The 21508-nt window shown below is 39.7% G+C and overlaps 1 protein-coding gene across 3 annotated transcripts in view; it reads left to right on the top strand.

The window, feature by feature from the left end:
- IL1RAP (interleukin 1 receptor accessory protein) overlaps positions 1–21508 on the top strand; it is a 125214-nt gene that overhangs the window by 24343 nt on the left and 79363 nt on the right. For all 3 annotated transcript variants that reach the window (XM_060010944.1, XM_060010942.1, XM_060010943.1), the window contains exon 2: positions 20140–20204. In XM_060010944.1, the coding sequence (XP_059866927.1) occupies positions 20141–20204 (64 nt within the window). In that variant the 5' untranslated portion in view covers position 20140. The remainder of the gene's footprint in view (positions 1–20139; positions 20205–21508) is intronic.

Here is a 21508-nt window from a genome sequence, read left to right as displayed (position 1 = left end):
GTATTTGTCACTTGGCATAATGTCCTCAAAGTTCATCCAAGTTGTCGCCTTGCAGAATTCTCTTCTTTTTTAAGAAAGAATGGGATTACATTGTTTATGTTTATACAACAATTTTCTTTATCCATTCATCTGTAGATGGACATTTAGTTTTTTTCCACATCTTGGCTATTGTGAATAGTGCTGCAGTGAATATGGGAGTGGAGATATCCTGATTTCAATTTTTTTGGATCAAGACCCAGAAGTGGAATTGCTGGGTCTGACAGGGAGCGGTTTTGCAACCACAATGCAAGCGACAAAGGATTAATCTCTAAAATCTCCGAACAGCTCACGCAGCTCAATATCAGAAAAACAAACAACCCAATCAAAAAATGGGCAGAAGACCTAAATAGACATTTCTCCAAAGAAGACATACAGATGGCCAAGAGGCACATGAAAAATGCTCAACATCGCTAATTATTAGAGAAATGCAAATCAAAACTACGAGATATCATCTTACGGGAGTCAGAATGGCCATCATCAAAAATTCTACATACAAGAAATGCTGGAGAGGGTGTGGAGAAAAGAGAACCCTCCTACATTGTCGGTGGGAATGTAAATTGATACAGCCACTATGGAGAACAGTATGGAGGTTCCTTAAGAAACAAAAAGTAGAGCTACCATATGATCCAACAATCCCACTGCTGGGCATATACCCTGAGAAAACCATGGTTTGAAAGGTCACATGCACCTTAATGTTCATTATGGCACTGTTTACAATAGCCAAGACATGGAAGCAACCTAAACGTCCATCAACATATAAGTGGATAAAGAAGACGTGGGAGTTTGGGGGAGGAGAATGCGTACATGTATATGTATGGCTGAGTCTCTTTGCTGTGCACCTGAAATTATCACAACATTGTTAATCAACTATACCCCGATAGAAAATAAAAATTAAAAAAAGAAAGGAAGGAAATCTCTTCCCTTATTTTCAACAAGGAGAATAAAGCCTCTTATTTTTAACTTATATTTGGTCTTACAGAGGCTAAGACATATTTTAATATGTTTAGCTAATTCAGTTTAGAATTAAAGTCTTATTTTTTTCAGAGTTTGTGATCAACTAGAGATTCAGCTGAAGTTTGTCTTTAACCTTGTGTAACAAATTATATCCCTTCCTAATGGAATTTGATTTGAAAATTCATTCGCATTTTTAAAATTTTTATATTGTGGTAAAATATACGTAAAATTTACCATTTTAACCATTTTGAAAGTGTACAGTTCTGTAGTATTAAGTACATTCATATTGTTGTGCAGCTGTCACCATTATTCATCTCCAGAACTTTTTCATCTTCCTCAACAGAGATCGTACCCTTTAAACACTGACCCCCTATTCCCTCCTCCTCCAGCCCCTGGCAACCATCATCATTAGCATTTTAACCTACCTATTAAAAACTACCCATGAAATTTCAATATCCTGCCTATGGGCAATAAGTGGAGCTCTGTTTGCCCAGGATTTGAAACACAAAGGTGTTTCCTTGGGAAACTGACTGGAAGAAACAAGTTTAAAACCTTTGAATGTGATGCCCTCATTTATACAAGTGATGCTACACTAATTACAAATAATCTGAGTCTGTGCAGTTCCCAGAAACGTCTCATTTGTGCCACTCCATTACTTTCAAAGTAATAAAAATCATTTTCCCAGTGAGAATATTTTTTGCTTATAATTCAAGGATTTTACTAATGTAGATTGGCATTTTTCACAACCTTTGCTTCAGTGAATCTTTATCTTTTTAAATTGATCTTTTGGGTTATTTTGTGAAGCACACCAAACTAAATATTGAACAGTTCCTTCATATGTTTTGTTTATAGCCTGCCATGGGCATTGGGTGGAGGATAATGTAAAAGAATCGGGAGAGACACTCTGCTGTAATCAGAGGATCTTATTTAAAACCAAACTCTGGGGCTTCCCTGGTGGCGCAGTGGTTGAGAGTCCGCCTGCCGATGCAGGGGACGTGGGTTCGTGCCCCGGTCTGGGAGGATCCCACATGCCGCGGAGCGGCTGGGCCCGTGAGCCATGGCCGCTGAGCCTGCGCGTCTGGAGCCTGTGCTCCACAACAGGAGAGGCCACAGCAGTGAGAGGCCCGCGTAACGCAAAAAAAAAAAAAAAAAAAAAAAAAAAAAACCGAACTCTGCTCTTTGATTGCTGTGGTATCGTGAGTAAGACACTTCACTTTTTTTTTTTCTTTTTTTTTTTGTGGAACGCAGGCCTCTCACTGTTGTGGCCTCTCCCGTTGCGGAGCACAGGCTCCGGACGCGCAGGCTCAGCGGCCATGGCTCACGGGCCCAGCCGCTCTGCGGCATGTGGGATCTTCCTGGACCCGGGCACGAACCCGTGTCCCCTGCGTCGGCAGGCGGACTCTCAACCACTACGCCACCAGGGGAGCCCGACACTTCACTTTTTTGCACCTAATTTGTTCATCTGTAAAACAGAAAAATTATATTCCTTTCTCAATAGAGCTTGTGAATGTCAAATAAAGTAAGACATGGAAAGAAGCACTGTGTATACTGTCAAAGCATGAATTATTTCAGTGGAATAAGGTACCTACATACAGAGGGATTTGGAAAATATTTCTTGAATGAATGAAAACTTACTGTTCTCAAAGTCAAATTTCCTAGGGCTCCCTTATCTCCACATGTACTCCTGGCTCGGCTTATAACCTCTCTACTCCCTGCTTTCCTCTGGTTTCTGATCACACCCCTCTCTCCTGACCAAAATCATGCTTCAGGTTTAAAAATTCCAGAGTGCAGGATTTGGGGAGCGATAGGAAGAGGTCAAGGAAAGTCTGTTACATCCTCGCATCAGCTCTTCCTGTCTAAGTCTAGATGCTGCCTCAAAGCTTTTGAGGTGTTAGACATGGCAGGTAGAAACACAGTCATCTGCTGGAACATACAGTTAGGAAGAAGGGGATTTTCTTCTTGCTCAACACCAGCATGATCAGGGGATTTCACCCAGGCCAAAAAATAATAAGCTGCAGTCATGTTGAATCAGACACTGTGAATCTAAATTAAACAATATTCCAAGGTTAGTCCCAGGAGTTCCCTCTGCAGACAGGTGGGCAGGAGCTCACTCTGGGTCTCTCTTTCTCAGTGTAATCATGCCCAGAATAAATGCAAATATATGTATTAAAAGACAGAACCAGGTCTTATACTGATGAGACAGATGACAGTCCCAGGGTATTCTTGTAAACTGTCGGACAGATTTTAGTGAGGAAACACCTCCCTAAAGATGATCTGGAGAAAGAAATGACTGTTGAGAGGCCAGAAGTGTGAAAAACAAATGAAAGAGTTACAGCAGATTCCTGGACTGAGAAACAGCTTGTAGGATCACTGTGTGTAGAAGACCATAATCATTCAGTCCACAGTGTGGGGCACTTTCATGTGCCAGGCTTCCTGCGAGGCCCCGCAAGACAGATATTCATCAGAGGTAGACCCTGTTCTCAAGGGTCTCGAGAGAGAAGACATACACACCTAACTGTAGTACAAGGCAAAGGATTTCATTACTGCAACTAGACGGGAAAGTTGTAGGGGAGAAGGAATAAATGACATCTGGCTAAAGGAAGCAGGGGGGTTTCATGAGGAAATGTTTTTGGAAATAGATCTTGAAGGATGGGCAGTGTTTGTACATGTGAAGAGGGGAATGCAGGACATTCCAGGCAGAAGGAATGATTAAAAGGGAAGGGAGGAGCGGGGGTGACTTATAACCCCATCTGTGTGTGCACCTGTGGCCAAAGGCTGGGGTATATGAAGAGTGATGTGGAAAAACGTTGTCTAGAGGAGTTTGCCGCCAGATCTTGGAGGAACCAGAATGTCCTATGAAGGACATCAGGGAAACAGAATTAAGATGTGCTGTGTGGGAAGATTGGTTTGGTCCTTGTCATTAGTCAGCCTTTACAGGTGTCCTCATGGCACCCAAAACTTAACTAAGGCTTTTACAGCCTTCTTGTTTGTGACGTGGTAAACATCTCTCCTTTTGGCTTTGGAGAACAAGATTTCAGTCTGTTTTCCAAGCATCAGTGGATAAAAAGAATATTTACATGCAAAAAGCCACTGGTTTTTAGGTCAGCCTAATGAATACACATTTTCACATCTTTCTCTTTTTCAGAGTAAGGCAGACCAATTAAAAATAATAGCACTTTTAATGTATCTAGCATGTATTCAGGTCACAGAGGTTATTTTCCGGGTCTCCTCATGTATGCTGACTCCTTTTATAATTGGAGAAATAAGAGCTCTCCTCTGTTTTCTGACTCTTTCTCTATGGTGTCTTATGTTCTGATTTGTCAACAGCCTCAAAAATGCTAGAAGAAGTGAGATCATAATCAATGCCAATTAGCAGTACTGGTCGAGCATAGCACTATCATGCTTCCCTCCCCCACCCCCCGGCATGTCCTATGTCTCACGTTAGCTATAGTCATTATGCTTCTGTTTCTCCATCAGCTTTTGCCACAGGGATGGCTTCACAGATTAGAAAATGGATTTGAATTTCCAACTTTTTTCTCCAGTTAAGAATTCATGACCCTTACCTCACTTAAGAGTTTTCTCTAACACACCTCCTGAGAGAATTGCCAGGGATTTCTCAAAGCTTAGTCTATTGCTGGGATGCCTTATACAGATGAAACCCCTTTTTTTTTCCCTGAAATAACTTCAGTCAGCATTTCTAAACTGTGCCGAGAATCCTAATGTTTAGAGATATTTTAAACAAGGATTCCTAAAGTCAATTGAGTTGGAGGGGCAATGATTCCTAAGTAATTTAGTTTCACAGTATGCATTCTAAAGACCCTGAGAAGTCATGTAGAAAAAGATAACTTTTTAACCTGATACTTCACCTAATACTAACAACTTAACGTTTCTCTAAAATGAGGGCACAGTACCCTCAAGAAAGTGTAATTTCTTGAAATCACTTTGTAGAAGCCTAAACTGGACAATGTGGATCAATATGTGGTCTTTAGAGGGTCTAAGTTAATCCAAGAATAAAAGGTATCAAGAACCTTGAGTTTAGTAGGTGTATTAGGACTATGTGTCGAATTCATCCTGTCTACCTACCAGGATTTATGTGAGGGGTTTTCTTTTTATAACTTGGTGGTCCTTTAAAACCCTGTCTGTGTCAACAGAGCTGCTGCATCTAATATTATTTTCCTAAATCCAAGGAAACACCAAAGGGGACTAAAATAATAAGGCATTAATTCCGGCTGCAGAATGCCAATGTTGCTGACCCTGCAGGGTTATTGCAGGGCAAGATTAATTATGCAGATGTACCATCCTAGGCTTTGGAGTTGAAGTACCCTGTTGTAATTCACTGCAGGATCAGTCATGTAGCCAGCATATTGATATGATTATTATTCCACCAAGGTTTTATCCGCTCCTAGACAATTACAGAACCACTTACCAGCATCTCTCATTGACTTCGTATTTAAAATTCCCAGGGCCACAGCAGGTATTCAGGTCCTTTTGTCGGAGACAGCTACAGATCGATGGCATGAGCAACATGGGATTTTCTTTAGGAGACGATGAATGCTGTGATAGTTTGCTAAGCAGAAGGTAGACATTCAGACTCCAATAAAAAATCATGTTTCTGTGGCCCCATGTCTCTAACACAAACTTTTAAAGTAATGACAAGAGCAGAGAGGGAGCATGTAGTGGAAAGACCATGAGATTTGGTGTCATGGTATCTCAGTTTAAAGACTGGCTTCACCATTTATTATCTGTGGAACTTTGGAGAAATCACTACTCCTTCTGTAAAATGGGATTGATATTAAATACCAAACTCTAGGTAGTCTTCAGAGGTTTAAATGAATATATATATGTGTGAACAAAACTTTGTGAATGGAAAAGTGTTTCAAAAATATTTTCTGTGCTGATGAGAAAGACTTCCATTCTTGAACTGGCAGTGTCGGTGTAATCGGACGTGCTTTTTGTGGCCCCAGTGCTTGGGTAATGTCCAACTAACTCCTATAATCATTAGTATTGCTACCTAGGGCAGAATGTGGTAACCACGTGTTGATATGATTAGTGGATCCAAGGAGTGTATGCCGTTGAAATGATGTGCAGAATAAAATTCTTATTCTGAATCACTGTTCCTAGTATGTGGTTTCAGGGACTTCATAACTGCAAGATAATATTCATCTAATTAGAATCTTTCAACAAGTTTTCCTTCCTGTTCTATGCTCAGTGGTAAAATGTAAGGCTTGTTTTATTTTAATTTTGCCCTAAATGCCTTTCTCTGTATGCATGGCTGCATTTCAGAGTGTTACCTGTCTTCAGAATCCAGCTGTAAGACCGTCCAGTCCAGCCGCCGACCCCCCTGCCTCCACTCAACCCATCCCCCCACCCCCATTAAAGCACAAGTAATTCCTTCCGTAGAGCGTGTTCCTTGGACTTACATGATTCATAATAGTATGAGTATACACAGCTAAACTTCTGTATAGTTAAAGAAATAATTGATACTGTTATTCTCCCCACTTTACCGTTGAGAAAACTAAGTCACAGACAGATTAAATAACTTGACCAATATTCCACAGGTACTAAGTGGCAGAGCCAAAGATTGGAACATTTAACTAAAATAATAGGCTTTTAACTACAAGGTTACATTAGCGAAGTGCGTGCTGGAGGTCCCTGCTTGGTTGTGAGGTCCTAGATGCCTGCAGCATGTTAAAATCTGTTTCATCCTTTAGCATTTAGCACAGAGGGTCCCCATAGTGGGTACTCAGTTACTATTTATTAGCTTTGTATTGGAAAAGAATGCCCCTAAAAAGTGTAAGGTGCGGCCACAAAATGCCCCCCCTTGTACTCTGTCCATATTGTTTTTAGTATATGTCCTGCCGTCCTGCTCCATTTTCTTGTCAAAGCATTTTAAAGCCTCATATTAAGCACTGCTTGAGCACCTCTCTGTGAGGGCACAGGCTTTTTGGTTTTTTTTCCCTAAGTTGCTGTATAGTGAAGATAAGGCATACTTGTTGAAATTAGGGTCACTTGAGTCTTTAGTGGCTTATGGGTCAGTAGATAACAGCACTATAAAATTCCAGCTCATTCTGATTAAAGGGGGATTTCGTGGTCTTACTTTACTTGCCACAAAGTCACCGAATGTCAGATGCATATATAAAGAATTGCTGCCAGAACTCCCGCCTCTTCCCTCCACCCAGAGTGATCTGGTTGACTGAGGTCACATCCCAGACTATGGGACTGGTGGGTACACATTGCCATCTGTCAGGATGATCCCGGTGCCCAAAAATCAGTGAAAGAGGCCATAGAATTTTCTCAACAGGGACACAGACTCACACAGACCTCCTCAGTGTTAGTTCATAAGGGGATTTTCTTTAACACTTTAGAGACAGAGAGATAATATTTTCCTTAACGCTCTCTAGTTTTGGCTTACGTGGGTTCCCAGGAAGACTTGGGATGTTATCTTTGTGTTTCAGGGACAAGGTTGGGGATGGGAAGGAAGTCCGACGGGCTGTGTTCTCCAGTAGACTGAATGCCTCAAGGTAGAGGCTGTCCTGAAGCCCCTGTGCTTTCTCACGATCGGCACAGTGTCGGTCTGGTACATGGGAAGTCTTTTGTGAAAGTTCTGCTTTAACTTGTGATTTGAACTCTCCTTAACAAAGCCAGTTGTGGGAACTGTGGCACCAGGACAGTAAAGTGCATAGGCAAAGTCACACAACTAATTCATGCAAGAAGCAGGACTAGGACCTGGGACTCATCCCTCCTGTTTCTCTGTGTAAGTGAGAATGAGGAGCCCCTGAGCGCTGCAGGGTCTGGTTTTTGTTTTTGTTTTTGTTTTGTTTTGTTTGCGGTACGCGGGCCTCTCACTGTTGTGGCCTCTCCCGTTGCGGAGCACAGGCTCCCGGACGCGCAGGCTCAGCGGCCATGGCTCACGGGCCCAGCCGCTCCTAGGCATGTGGGATCCTCCCGGACCGGGGCACGAACCCGTGTCCCCTGCATCGGCAGGCGGACTCTCAATCACTGCGCCACCAGGGAAGCCCCTGCAGGGTCTGTTTGAATAGCTGAAGCTACTGAAACTTCCAGGTCCCTAAATAGGGGAGCAGGTGAAGTTCCATTCTGATAGATGATCTCTAGCAAACCAATCTCTTTCTCTCTGATGGAAGCAGGGGGATGGCACAGGGAAATGCTCTTGTGAAAGGACAACTGACTTGGTGTTGTGAGACCGACCGAGGATGACTTAGACCCATTCAAGTCTAATTTCTGAAAACAGGTCCACTTTTTAGGCAGTGGATTTTGATGGGAGGCATAGACCTCACAGTGACATCTGTTTAGACCCACTCCTGGAGGAGACTGCCTTCCTCTGCATGGCCTTCAGCTTTGCTAAAGAATCTAGGGTTCATGTGAGTATGTGTGCAAAATAAAAACATCAGTGCTTCATATTTGCATCATACTTCACCATTTATAAATTTTTTCATAAATATCATCTAATTGGATCCTTATAACAGCCTATGAAGTAAGTATTTGTTAGTCTATTTTATTGATGAGGATACCAGGCTCCATGGGAATTCAGTAAATTATCCAAGGGAGCAAAGTTACAAAGTGACCAACACCAAATTAGAACGGAGGTTGACTGTATCCTGGGGAGATGTTCTTTCTACCACCCAGTAGTTGCCCTATAATTATATATGTTTATTATGTAACGGCATTGGACTATATAACGTGGGCACAAACTTGGAGTCCTAGCCCAAAAAGGGAGGTAACAAGAGAAAAACCTAAATAAAACAGATTAGAACAAAAATTTCTCAGGGCTCTAAGGGAGATACAGATAACTGAACTGAGTTTTCAGAGAAAGCATAGTATATTTCCAGCCAGTGGCCAGACAACAGAGAACCAGGAAAGGCTGCAGAGGGGAGGTGAAGCTGTGGGAAAGCTAGGACTCATTTCTTTCCCTGGTTTAGTCTCAAGTGGAGTTGGATGATTTTGAAAAGCATCAGCATCTTATGGACTGAAGATTGATCTGGGAATTAGGGCTGGGGCTCTTTCTTCCCTAATTAGGGCTTTCACTATTTACTTTAGTATTTCCAATGGGACCCTAAGAGCCTTAATGCATCAAAAAGGGGTTCACGGCCAGATAACTTGGTTTAATGCTGGGTTAAAACAAGTCAACCACAATATTTGCTCGGTAGATGACCTGAGCCTTTAAAATACTAATGTACATTGTGAATCTCCAAGAAAGAGCTATGTGACATATTACTTTTCAGAATCATTTGGTCACATGGTCCTTTGGCAGAATGCTCACCATGGGATGTGATAGTTTTCTTCATGCATTTTGGTGTGATTGTATTGTCCTCGACCATTTGCTTGTTCTTTTCTCTCTACTTTCTTTCTGTCTGTTTATTTTGTGTTTATGTCTGACTTTGCTCCCAAACCATGAGATCCATGATTATAAGAGCTGTGTGTTTATTTCTGTATACCGCACAGTTTCTATTAAAGTGTATGAAATAGGAATTCAATAAATACTTCTTGATTTGAACAAAACTCGATTCTGTATACTCAAAAGCTAGAGCATACAGTCTTTATGGAGAAATCTATGAAAACTTGGCTGCAGTTTTGTTCCTGTGGCCTCTCTAACTATGTAGATGGTGTCTATCTCTAGACAGCCTCCCAGACAGGATCGTGATCTTCAGACTATCCATTTGAATTCAAGAGGTTATTGGTGGCAATGTCGTTGTATTAAATTTAAGGGGAGAAAACCTCAGATGGTTAGGAAGCTTTCCTATGCTGAGAAAAGTAATGAATTTCCTAACCTGGAGGTGACTAGATCTTAGTCTTTCAGGTGATAGGACTGTTTTGTGTCCGTGGTGGTTTACATTTCTCCTAATTCTCTACTTTAACTTCAAATAACATCACATTTCCCCAGCGAGCCACTCCCTCCTCTATACTCATGCTGTGAAATGCTTCTGCTGCAGCCCCGTTCTTTAGACTCTAGACGTTTATACGCCTCAGGACTGCAAGCTCTCCATGAGAACGGGGGAAGTTTCCACCTTTCTTCCTCCTTCAGACTGCGTCCACAGCTTAATAAATATTTGCTGAATGAATTAGAAGGAATGTGAGGTTCATCCTAAAAATTCCCCCCACAGCTTTGAAGAGCTCTGAGATATCTCTCTCACTCTGTGTTGGATTTTAAGCTGCTTTCTTGATTTAAAAAACTATACTGTTATCCTATACCTTTCTCTAACCTCTCCTTGTTGTTTTAAACCACCTTTTAACTTCAATCAAGCAAAAATTTTTCCATATTTTTTACAGAAGCATAGAATATTAACACTAAAGTACATAAATATTGCATGTACAAATTGCTGAATTTTTACAAGTGCATCATCATGTAACCATCACCTGACTAAGGAAGAGAACATTACCAGACCTTAGAAGCCTCATTCTTGCTTCTCCCTGGCAATGTCACCAAAGGTAATCCATGTTGTGAGCTGAATTAAGCAATTTGTAACATTATTTTCTTTTTGACTTTAAGATCTCCACTTCTTCAAATTCTTTAAAATCTAAACAAAACAAAACAGCCCATCTCATTTCGTAATAAAAACCAGTGTCATGGCACTTTATGTCAGTGTAACACTTTATAATTAAATTCTTCCATGTGTCACGTCATTTGATCCTCTACAGCTGCCCTATGCGATATCAGGGCAGAGGTTTTCACTTCATTTTGTAAATGAGGGATTTGAGGACTAGAGAAGTGAGACCATCTGGACCATGATTTTTCCAAGTTCAAGTTTTTTGTAGAGTATATCATAACCATCTTGGCTTTTCTGTAAGGTACAGAGGCCCGACTTAAAACCACGACTGTCTTTCCTGAAATATTTTGGGAACAGAGTACTGAACTTGGACCTAGTACCTGCAAAGTGTAGGACATGGCACATTTTGCCCAATGGTCAATGGTCAATGGTCAACTTGAACCAAGTAACTTAGTCTATTCTTTGTACATGATATTAATGATAGCTCACATCTGCCTACAGCTCCACAGTTTCTGAAGTGTTTCTCATATATGACCTCATTTAATAAGAGTTAATTATAACCAGAATTTGCTGAGAGCTATTTATGTTCCTGGACAGTGCTAAGTACTCTACAGGAATTATCAAGTACACTCCTCCTAACAAACTGATAAGGTAGGTATTAGTTTCTTTCACCCCATGCAAACTCCAGCCTCAGTATCCATAAGTACAGAGCACTTAGTCATCAAATTGTCCACCTACTAGGGAGAAGGTACATTGGAACACTCTTCCTGCCCTAACTAAGAAGTGTCCACAAATGCTTAGCACATCAGTTTTAAATTAGTCATCAAGACGGTAACCAGGTTATAACTGTAAGTGGTTGCTGTGAATAGTTCTCTCCTCTTCTGCCAGGCTGTCCAAGATCATACAGTGAAACTTAGAACTCCAAGTTCATTGCACTTTCCACTGAAAACCTAGTTCTAGTTCCCTCTTGTGAAGGGTGAGACTTAATGATGACATTTCTTCCCTCACCCCACTGAGCATGTTGCTATTCAAAATATTAAAGGACAAAAGGAAATCAACCTGCTCACATTCTATTCCAAGATTCTAAAGGTAGCAGGTGGTATATTATGTTACATATGTCCTCTCAGAGTTCCAAACACTTTGAAGCTATTTAATAAGAAAGGGGAAGGCAGTATCTAAGAGGAGTGTGCTCATGTTTTCTAAACTTTGAGTCCTCTGTTGTATCGAGGTTAGCAACACTGGCTTGATGTGCTGAAAGTTAGAACAGTTTCATTGATCTCTCCATGTTCCTCTACTGCTAGACTTTTTTGGAACATTTCGTACTTAACAATAGGACTGTGTTATTTTCAAAGTGACCTTTGAAAATAGAAGCCAAATTTGGGTTAAAACAGCTTTCATTTATTTAAACTGTCTAAAGGGGTTCACAAATCATTTGTGGAGTTTTTAAAAAGAAAAATCATGACACTTAAACATATTTTTTTAATTAACATGAAATAAAATTGACTTTTCTGGAAGTACAATTCTATGAATTTTAACTTATGGATAGACTCATTTATTTAATCACTGCCCCAATCAGGACAGAGAACTGTTCTGTCTCCCAAACGATGCCCTTGTGCTGTCCCTTTGCAGTCACCCTTGTACTACCTCTAGCCCCTGATCTGTTCTTTGTCACTTTAGCTTTGTCTTTTTGGAAATGTCATTTAAATGGACCTGGATGGTGGTAACCTACTGAAACTGACTTTTTTTTCACTCAGCATAGTATCTTTGAGGTTCATCCCAGTTGGTGTCAGCAGCTCATCGCTATGTACTGCTGGCAAGCATCTATTTTTTGGATGTACCAGGGTTTGTTTATCCGTTTCCCTCTTGAAGGCCATTTGAGTTGTTTCTAGTTTTTGACAATTAATAATGGAGCTACTATAAACATTCACGTACAGGTTTTTGTGTGAACATAAGTTTCCCTTTCTCTTGAGTAAATAGCTAGGAATGGGATTTCTAGATCCTATGGTATGTGTGTGCTTAACTTAATAAGAAACTGACAAATTGTTTTCCAGAGAGGCTGTACCATTTTGTAGTCTCAGCAGTAGGAGAGTTCCAGTTGTTCTGTATTCCCTTCAGCACTTGGTATTGTCAATATTTCTTACTTTAGTTATGCTGAAAGGCATTTAGTGGTATCTCACTTTGTGGCTTTAATTTTCACTGCCCTATGGTTAATAATGTTGAACATCCTTTCTTGTATTAATTTGCCTTCTAAATATCCTTTTTTGGTAAAGTGTCTCTTTAAGACTTGTGACATTTTAAAATTGGGTTGTTTGTAGTATGATTCCTACAACTTTATTCTTTCTCTTTGTCAAAATGGTTTTCAATATTTAAGGCATTTCTCTTTCCATACAAATTTTAGAATCAACTTGTCTGTATCTATAAACAGATCTTGCTAGGATTTTTGACTGGAATTTCATTAAGTCTGTCAAGTAATTTGGGGGAGAGTTGACATGTTTTCTATGTGGAGTCTTACAATCCATGAGGCTGGTATGTCTCTTGTGTTATTTTCTATTACCAATGTAATAAATACCAGACACTTAGTAGCTTAAAGCAACATCCATTTATTACATCAGAGTTTCTGTGAATCACATGTCCAGGTACAGTGTAGTTTAGCTGGTTCTCTGCTTAGGGCCTTACAAGGCTAAAGTCAAAGTGATCAAATTGTCAGCAAGGTTGTGTTCCTTTCTGGAGGCCCTGGGGAAGAACACACTTCCAAAGCTGTTGACAGAATTTATGCCCTGTGGCTATAGGCCTGAGGTTCCTGTTTCCTTACTGGTTGTTCGCTGGAGAATTCTCTCAGTTCTCTAAGGCCACCGGCATTCCATGATATGTTGTACATTTATCTTTTAACATCAAAATATGTTGCTACATTTATCTTTTAACATCAAAAGCCTATAGCTTCCCATTTCTTCTGCTGCATCTCTCTGACTTTAGCCAGAGAAAATTCTCTGCCCATGTGAATAATCCAGTATAATCTCCTTATTTTAAGGTCCATAACCTTAATTAAAGTTATTTTGCCAAGTAAGGTAACATAACAGGTTCCAGGGATTAGGACATGGTTAGCATTGGGAGCCATCCTGCCAACCACGTATTTCCATTTATTTAGGTTCTTTCATTTCTTTATCAACATTTTGTAAATTTCAACCGATTTTGCACATGTTTGGTTAGGCTTTTTAGCTAAGCATTTTATATTTTCTTTGAGTTATTGTAACCAGTATTTTTTTTTTTTTTTTTTTTTGCTGTACGCGGGCCTCTCACTGCTGCAGCCTCTCCCATTGCGGAGCACAGGCTCCGGACGCGCAGGCTCAGCAGCCATGGCTCACGGGCCTAGCCGCTCCGCGGCATGTGGGATCCTGCCGGACCGGGGCACGAACCCGTGTCCCCTGCAGCGGCAGGCGGACTCTCAACCACTGGACCACCAGGGAAGCCCTGTAACCAGTATTTTTAAAAGAAGATTCTTTCCAATTGCTCATTGCTAGTCTATAGTAATATGTTTAATTTTTGTGTGTTGACTACACATGATGTGATTTTGCTAAACATACTTATTTAGTTCCATTTTTTAATAGATTTCTTAGGATTTTCTATGTTGAAAATCATGTCATCTGTGAATAGCCTTATTGCACTGGGTAAGACTTCTAGAATCATGTTGAATAGTCCTGAGAATGGACTTCCTTGCCTTGCTCCTCATGTTAGTGGAACAACATTCAGTCTTTCAATATTAGATGTAATGTTAGCTGTAGGTTTTTTTTTTTTTTTTTTTTTTTTTGCGGTACGCGGGCCTCTCACTGTCGTGGCCTCTCCCGTTGCCGCAGGCTCCGGACGCGCGCAGGCTCAGCGGCCATGGCTCATGCAGCTGCTTCGCGGCATGTGGGATCCTTCCAGACCGGGGCACGAACCCATGTCCCCTGCATCGGCAGGCGGACTCTCAACCACTGCGCCACCAGGGAAGACCAGCTGTAGGTTTTTTGTAGATGTTTTTTATCTATTTGAGGAAGTTCCCTTCTATTCTTAGTTTTCTGAGAGTTTTTATCGTGAATGGATATTGAATTTTGTCAGATATTGTTTCTGCATCAATTGATACGATCATGGGGTTTTCTTCTTCAGACTTTAAAAATACTGAAACCAACCTTGAATTCCTGGGAGAAACTCTGCTTGGTTGTGGGATATCTGTCAATTTGTTTTCTTGTGCTGTCTGTGGTAGGTTTTGTAATCAGAGCAATATTGATCTCATTACGTAAATTGAGAACCGTTATGTCCTCTTTTATTTTCTGGAAGAAATTATGTAGAAGTGACATTATTAATCCTTAAAATGTTTGGTAGAATTCACCAGTGAAACCATCTGGAGCTTAGATATTTACTTTTTAGAAGGTTTCTACCTGCAAATACAATTTCTTCTAATAATATAGGGCCATTTAGATTGTCCATTTAATTTTGGGTGAATTTTGGTAATTTGTGGTTTTTAAGATGTTGGTCCATTTCATCTAAATTGTGGAATTTATGTGCCTAGAATTTTTAGTATTGCCTTATGACAGTTATAATGCCTGTGTAGTGAGGTACCCTCTTTTATTACTGATATTAGTGATATGTGTTATTCTTTCCTTGTTCGTTCTCCTGGTTAAAGGTTTAGCAATTTTATTGTTCTTTTCAAAGAACCAACTTTTGGTTTTATTATTTTTTTCTATGCTTATGTTATTTCTGATTTTAAAATCTTTGATCTCTACTCTTCATTATTTCCCTCATTTTGCTTGCTTGATTTAATTTTCTCTTCCTTTTGTAGGTTCTTAAGGTGAAAGATTAGATGATTTTCTTGAGATCTTTTTATATTGTGAGCTTTTAATACAGCAAATTTTTCTCTAAGCACTGCTTTAATTGCATCCCATGCATTTTGGTATGTTGGATTTTCAATTTTGTTCAATACAAAATGTTATCTAATCTCCCTTGAGATTATGTCTTTGTCTCATGGATTATTTAGAAGTATATCCCTTAATTTCTAAGTGTTTGGAGAATTTTCCTGTTATTTATGTATATTTATAGTTTAATTCTATGTTCAGAGAATGTACTTTGAATTCTTTAACATTTGTTAAGGTTTTATTTATGGTGCATAATATTGTGGTGAATGCTTATGTATACTTGAAAAGAATGTGCTAATTTTTCCTTTTTAGAATCCTCAAAAAGTTGCTCCATGCACTCTGTCCAGGTTTATAGTTACATTCATTAAGAAAGACAATGTGCCGTACGCTTACTTCATCTTACCCAGATTCAGAGCATTCTGTGTCACTTTGCTGAAACTTTGGTTTATTAATAAATATTAGATTCGGAAATATTCTGCACAAGAATTCTTTTTTGGTTCAAAAGCTATAAATTAGTTAAAAGATTGATGAAGAAAATAACTCTGATTTATTCTCTTTTTCTGTAAAATGGAGTAATTAATAACTTCTCCTGTGTCCTTCAAAAGCTTGTTTGTCATATCTTAGGTCGACATAGAAGCGAGACCCACTCAAACTTTATCAGAAAGTTAGAGAAAGGTAAAGGAAAGACCTAGATGGAATTAGGACGCAAGGAAGTAATTTGGCTGCAGAGCCAATTTGGGGATGACCATTTAGGGTTTGTGCCTTGATGTTTATGTCCAGGTATTCAGTGAGCAGGTAAAAGCAAAGGGTATCTGTCAACCAGGAATGAAGCAGATAAAGCTTCATGGTTGTAGGAGTTTAATCCAGCTTGGAGTAGGACCTTATAGGGAAAAAAATGCAGGCTCTTGGAACAGCGTACTGATAAGCACCAGGTTGAAGGGCCAAGCTCCAACCAGGTTGCTGGGATTCAAAGAGTGCCTATGATCTGATTGTGGAGCTGCATGTGGAATTAGGAAACTGATGGATGAATCCAGTCTTGTGGCCTTGTGAATGCGGTTGTACAGAAGGAAGGCTGAGCAAATGGTGATTCAGAGGTAATACTAGCCTTGGGGTAGCAAACCTAGTTTCAGCCTGTTATCTCCTGGCTCAGTGAGAAAATCTAGTGGTCAGGGCTGACCCAGGGGTAAGTAAATCTTGAAGCTTAATAACCCTAGAGAATGCAGACACTAGAAATATTGATTTGCTAGGATAGATGTTAAAGTATATGATAACAATCATTATTAACATCATGGGTTTTTTTTTAAAGGTTTTTTTCATGTGGACCATTTTTAAAGTCTTTATTGAATTTATTAAATGATTGCTTCTCTTTTATGTTTTTTGGCTGCAAGGCATGTGGGATCTTAGATCCCTGACCAGGGATCGAACCCGCACCCCCTGCGTTGGAAGGCAAAGTCTTAACCACTGGACCGCCTGGGAAGTCCCAACATTATGTTGATTGCATAGAACTAATTATGTATTTGAAACTTCTTGCTAGATGGTACAGACATTATACTAGGAAACAATGGCATTAAATATGAGAGAAGTACTAATATCTAAGGGGAAGTGCAAAAATGATCATATCATAAATAAAATGGATAATGCAGGGAAGGCTGACTTGGGAATTTATTATATGTAGGTTCCAATCATCTGAAGCAAGGGCAGGGGCTGTTAAACCCCATCACAATAATCTAAAACTAGGTAGTACTTCAGAACATGAGAAACCATGCATTATTAGACAGATTCCCTTGCTTTTCTGACAGTTTCTTCATGTCTGAAAATACCCAGCGCCCCCTCCCCACAAGAAATAAGAATCAAAAGTGTATTACCGGACTTCCCTGGTGGTCCAGTGGTTAAGATTCCGTGCTTCCACTGCAGGGAATACGATGGGTTCTATCCCTGGTCGGGGAAGTTCTGTGTGCTTTGCCGTGCAGCCAAAAAAGAAAAAAAAAAGGTTAAATGAATCAGTCTTCCCAGAGAGGTTTCAGACCAGACACTAACATTGATACCTTCAGTCTGTCAAAACCAGCCTGTACAATCACATTTTCTTTTCAGTCTGCTTTATTCTAATTCATCACATGGCAGGACTGACCCTGGATTTGTGTTTGCACACAAGTTAGATCAGCTTTATCTTGGTGACCTGACTCCTTGCTTCCTCAAGTATAATCCAGTTACTCATGGAATTATCTATTAAGACTCTCAATCACATTAATTAGAACGTCTTCTAAGTGTTGCCGTAGGAACTCTGAAGCTTATAAACAGGCAAATTGGGAAAATCTAGAGGTGTGAGTGTTTTTTTTTTTAATAGCCAAAAGCAATTTGGAAGGCTGGAGTGCCTTAGCATAGCTGAGTACTGGAACTGAGATTACCCTGCCCTGAATCGGCAGTTAAATGTCCGGTTGCTCTCTGTTGACAGGGATTATACAGAATGATTAATTACTTTTATTAATGACTTGGATGAGGACATAGGTGGAATGTCGATCAAGTTCTTAGATGACACAGAACTATGAGGATAACAATTATCGTGATGACTCAGGAGCCACAGTGATTATAAGACAGAATTTAGTGGCGATCCATCCAATATGTGCCTGGAAGAATGCTCTCCATATGGCATAATTTGATGATCATATCATTCCTCTAATCAGAAACTTTCAGTGATTCCCTATTTTCTGTTTAAATGAAATCGTAAGTTCTTAGCCTACTGTTCAAGACCTTGCAATATTCTGATCCTAAAACCCCCTGCTTTCCAACAAAATCTTCTATAGTTCTTTTTCTAATACCCTGTGCTTCAGTCAAGCTGAATTATTTATAGACTATTTCCTATTTATGTTCCATGCTTTCCTCTTTGAGCATTATTCTCCACTGAGTTTCTTTTCCCCACAGTTTTCTTCTGCCTCAATTCTAAATTTCCCAACCAGTTCTTGCTCAGTTCAACGCTACCTCTTGGGTTTAGTCTTCTTTGACTGCCTTAGCTGGAGTAATCTCTTTCTTTGGCTAATCTTCAATAGCGCTTATTGGCCCCTCTCTGACTATTTTTACCACATTACTTTGTGTTGCAGTTATTTCTTGTACACATTTTAAGTCCCTGCTAGAGTCTGCTTAGCACTAGAACTTCCGATAAATCTTTGAATATCCTAGAGTGCCTCTGCATGTGTATTATTCAAAGTTGCTGTTGCTGCAGTGGTTTGCATGTGGTTTATCTCCTCTACTGGGGATAACAGCCCTGCATCTTGCTTGCCAGTGACCCCTGTGATTATATCATAGTGACTTGTGAACAGAAAGTGTTCAATACATGTTTTATTGAATTAATGAATGACTAATGGAGAGGACTCCCTAAGTTAATGGTATAAGAACTGGAAGGGAATGGTAGCGTTAAGAAAGAGACATTTAATTTCTGAGATAAAATAGTTGTTTAAGATATAATATACTCTCCTGTGATGTGTGTACAATCATGCTAAAGAAGAAGAACAGTAGAGATTTTTGGTGATGTGTGGTCAAGAGAGGTGACAGATGTCGGAAACTTGCATTGTCCTTTAAAGTGACCACAGACTCTGGATTGCTTGGACAGTACCGTTTTGTACTGTACCTTTCGGTACTGTCCAAAAGGTACCTTTTGTTTCAGTGTAGTGCTCTTCAAAATGTCCCATTTCAAATGCTGTTAATATTACCCTACTTATTAAATATCCCTTTGACCTTTTTGGACTACTGGGTTCCTGTGGTTGTGAAACTTGTGACATAGGCTAATGTTTAGGATAACAGACTTGTAGTTTTCCAGGTGTGGATATAAATCTCATCTCTGTCACCTACTAGAAATATGGTCTGGACGAGTTACCAAGACCAATGTAAGCACCCAGTATGGCTGTTGTGTTCAAAACAGAGAGTGGAAGTCTTAAGTATGGAATTTATCAGTTATATTCAGGTTTCAGTATTTATAACCCCACAGCAGTTTTATCGGGGGCCAGATATGTCTCGAGTAGTAGGGAAAGAAATATTTCACAGAGTTGTTAAATCTCCAGCCCTTCTGCATTAAAGATCACACAACCAAATATAAGGGCATCGTTCTTTCTAGCTGGCTGTTTCAGCTGGTTATCAACAGAAAGGCTAAAGATCACAGAAATTGGAATTCAGCCTCATCATTCATCTCTTCGAATGAGAAGATAAGAGCAGGCACAGCAGGGCATGAGGATTATACATTTCCCCTTACTATAAATTCAGAGTATGGTGGACTGCAAACCAAGTCTGAATCCAGTATTTGTAGACTTTCTATTCATCACTAAGAAGGAAAACTGTCTGGATTATAAAATATTTCCAATTGGGAATAAACAAGAGAATATGACGAAGGGTAATAAGAACAAACTCATCTACCAGAAATTCAACTCTGATGAAAAAAATCCAAAAAAATATTTTTTTAGTAGGCAGTTAGAGTTCAGTGATTAAGAGGCCGTTCTAGAGCCAGGCTACTGGAATTTGATCATTACTCTACCACTTTCTAGCCACAGGTTCTTGGGTATGTTATTTACACGTGTCTCAGTTTTCTTATCTGCAATATGGGGATGAAAAAAGCCTATCCTACTGGTTGGTTCTGACAATTAAGTGTGTTAATATTGTAAAATTCTTAGAACAGTTCCTAGTCAATAGTCAGCATGCATATGTACGAATATTATTTAAGCACTTGAGAGTAATAAGCACTCTCCTTACCTTTGTATTTATATTGACAGGATGGGACTTCTGTGGTGTGTAATGAGTCTCTACTTCTATGGGATCCTGCAAAGTGATGCCTCAGGTAAGTGAATGTCTTTTGACAATCTATTAAAATGCAACTCACACATAGGGTAATGTCTCAAGTCTTTCTGAAAATGAGTTAAGAGAACATAACGTTGTTTATTTCCACTGACTTCTTTGGTAACATGGAATCTTATATTTGACAGAATTATAGAATTTTGGTGCCGGGAGGAACCACTGATATCTTTCGTCTTCATGGAACAAAGTGCACTGGGGGGAGTGCACTTTCTAATTATAGGAATTTTCCATCACCTTCACATCCAAGCCAACTAGAATCCTATTTCTTCCCCTTACCTCAGGTCCTATGGGAAAAGAAATGACAGTGATGGTAGTATGACTCTGTTTTCCAAACTTGAGCCAGAGGTGGAGAAAGCCTCAGTGGTACCAGTCCACTGATACCTTATAGAAACAAGTAGATAAAGATGGGTTTTTGTCTACTGCTTCCATATAGGAAAGAAAGAACCGGTCATTAGGCTCATTCTTTCTTTGGATGTTGCTTCATAAGCATAAGAAGAGTCAGCCAAAATCTTTACTGAGTTTAAATAACCAAACTCAGTTATCATGGACTTGGATCATATGACCTCAGAGTTACAGGGGACTTGAAAGTCTGTCCTTGCAGGTCTCGTCTCATCTTCAGAGGTACTGCTCAGAACCATTCTATGGTACCTCTAACTAGTGATCATCGAATTTTAGCCCATTATGTCTTTGGACTGATCAAATTCTTAGAAATTTTTTAGTACATATAACTGAAATTTGTCTCATCATATCCATATATTTCTTTGGTTCAACTACTGGATTTAAATAGAAAATACCTAATCCCATGATTCTCTAATTTTAATTCAGGGAACTAAGGTATCTTCATTTAAAAAAAAGCTTGCCATGTATAATTTCCCTGAAGACCATGGACCATACTTTGAATATCATTGCTTTATTTCCTCTTCTATGTGACAGGCTGTCAGAGATGTTAAAACAGTGGTCATAAAACCATGACCATGTTGTCCAATACATGCCTTCAACTGTTCTTCACATGGCATGGATTTGAGCCCTCCTACCATCCTGAAGATCTTTTCTGGGTGTGTTTCAGTTTTGCTACACCACTTAAGGCATTTTATTGGAAACCAATAATAGCACTAAAGGAGGGGTATATTTAGGACAGAGTACAGCTCAAAGCCAAGAGAAGGAGCGATAACTTCTAACCTTGTTGGCCCTTGGAGGCTTCACAGAGGAAAAGATATATTATAAGCAGAGCTGATAATCAGCTGGGATGCACTAGTGTACAACTCTACTGGCTGTTTAGACCAGCAT

The sequence above is a fragment of the Delphinus delphis genome, chromosome 4 (assembly GCF_949987515.2).
Source record: "Delphinus delphis chromosome 4, mDelDel1.2, whole genome shotgun sequence".
NCBI classification, from domain to species: domain Eukaryota; kingdom Metazoa; phylum Chordata; class Mammalia; order Artiodactyla; family Delphinidae; genus Delphinus; species Delphinus delphis.
Note: the sequence above shows the minus strand (reverse complement) of the source record. Positions and strands in the feature narration are given on the sequence as shown.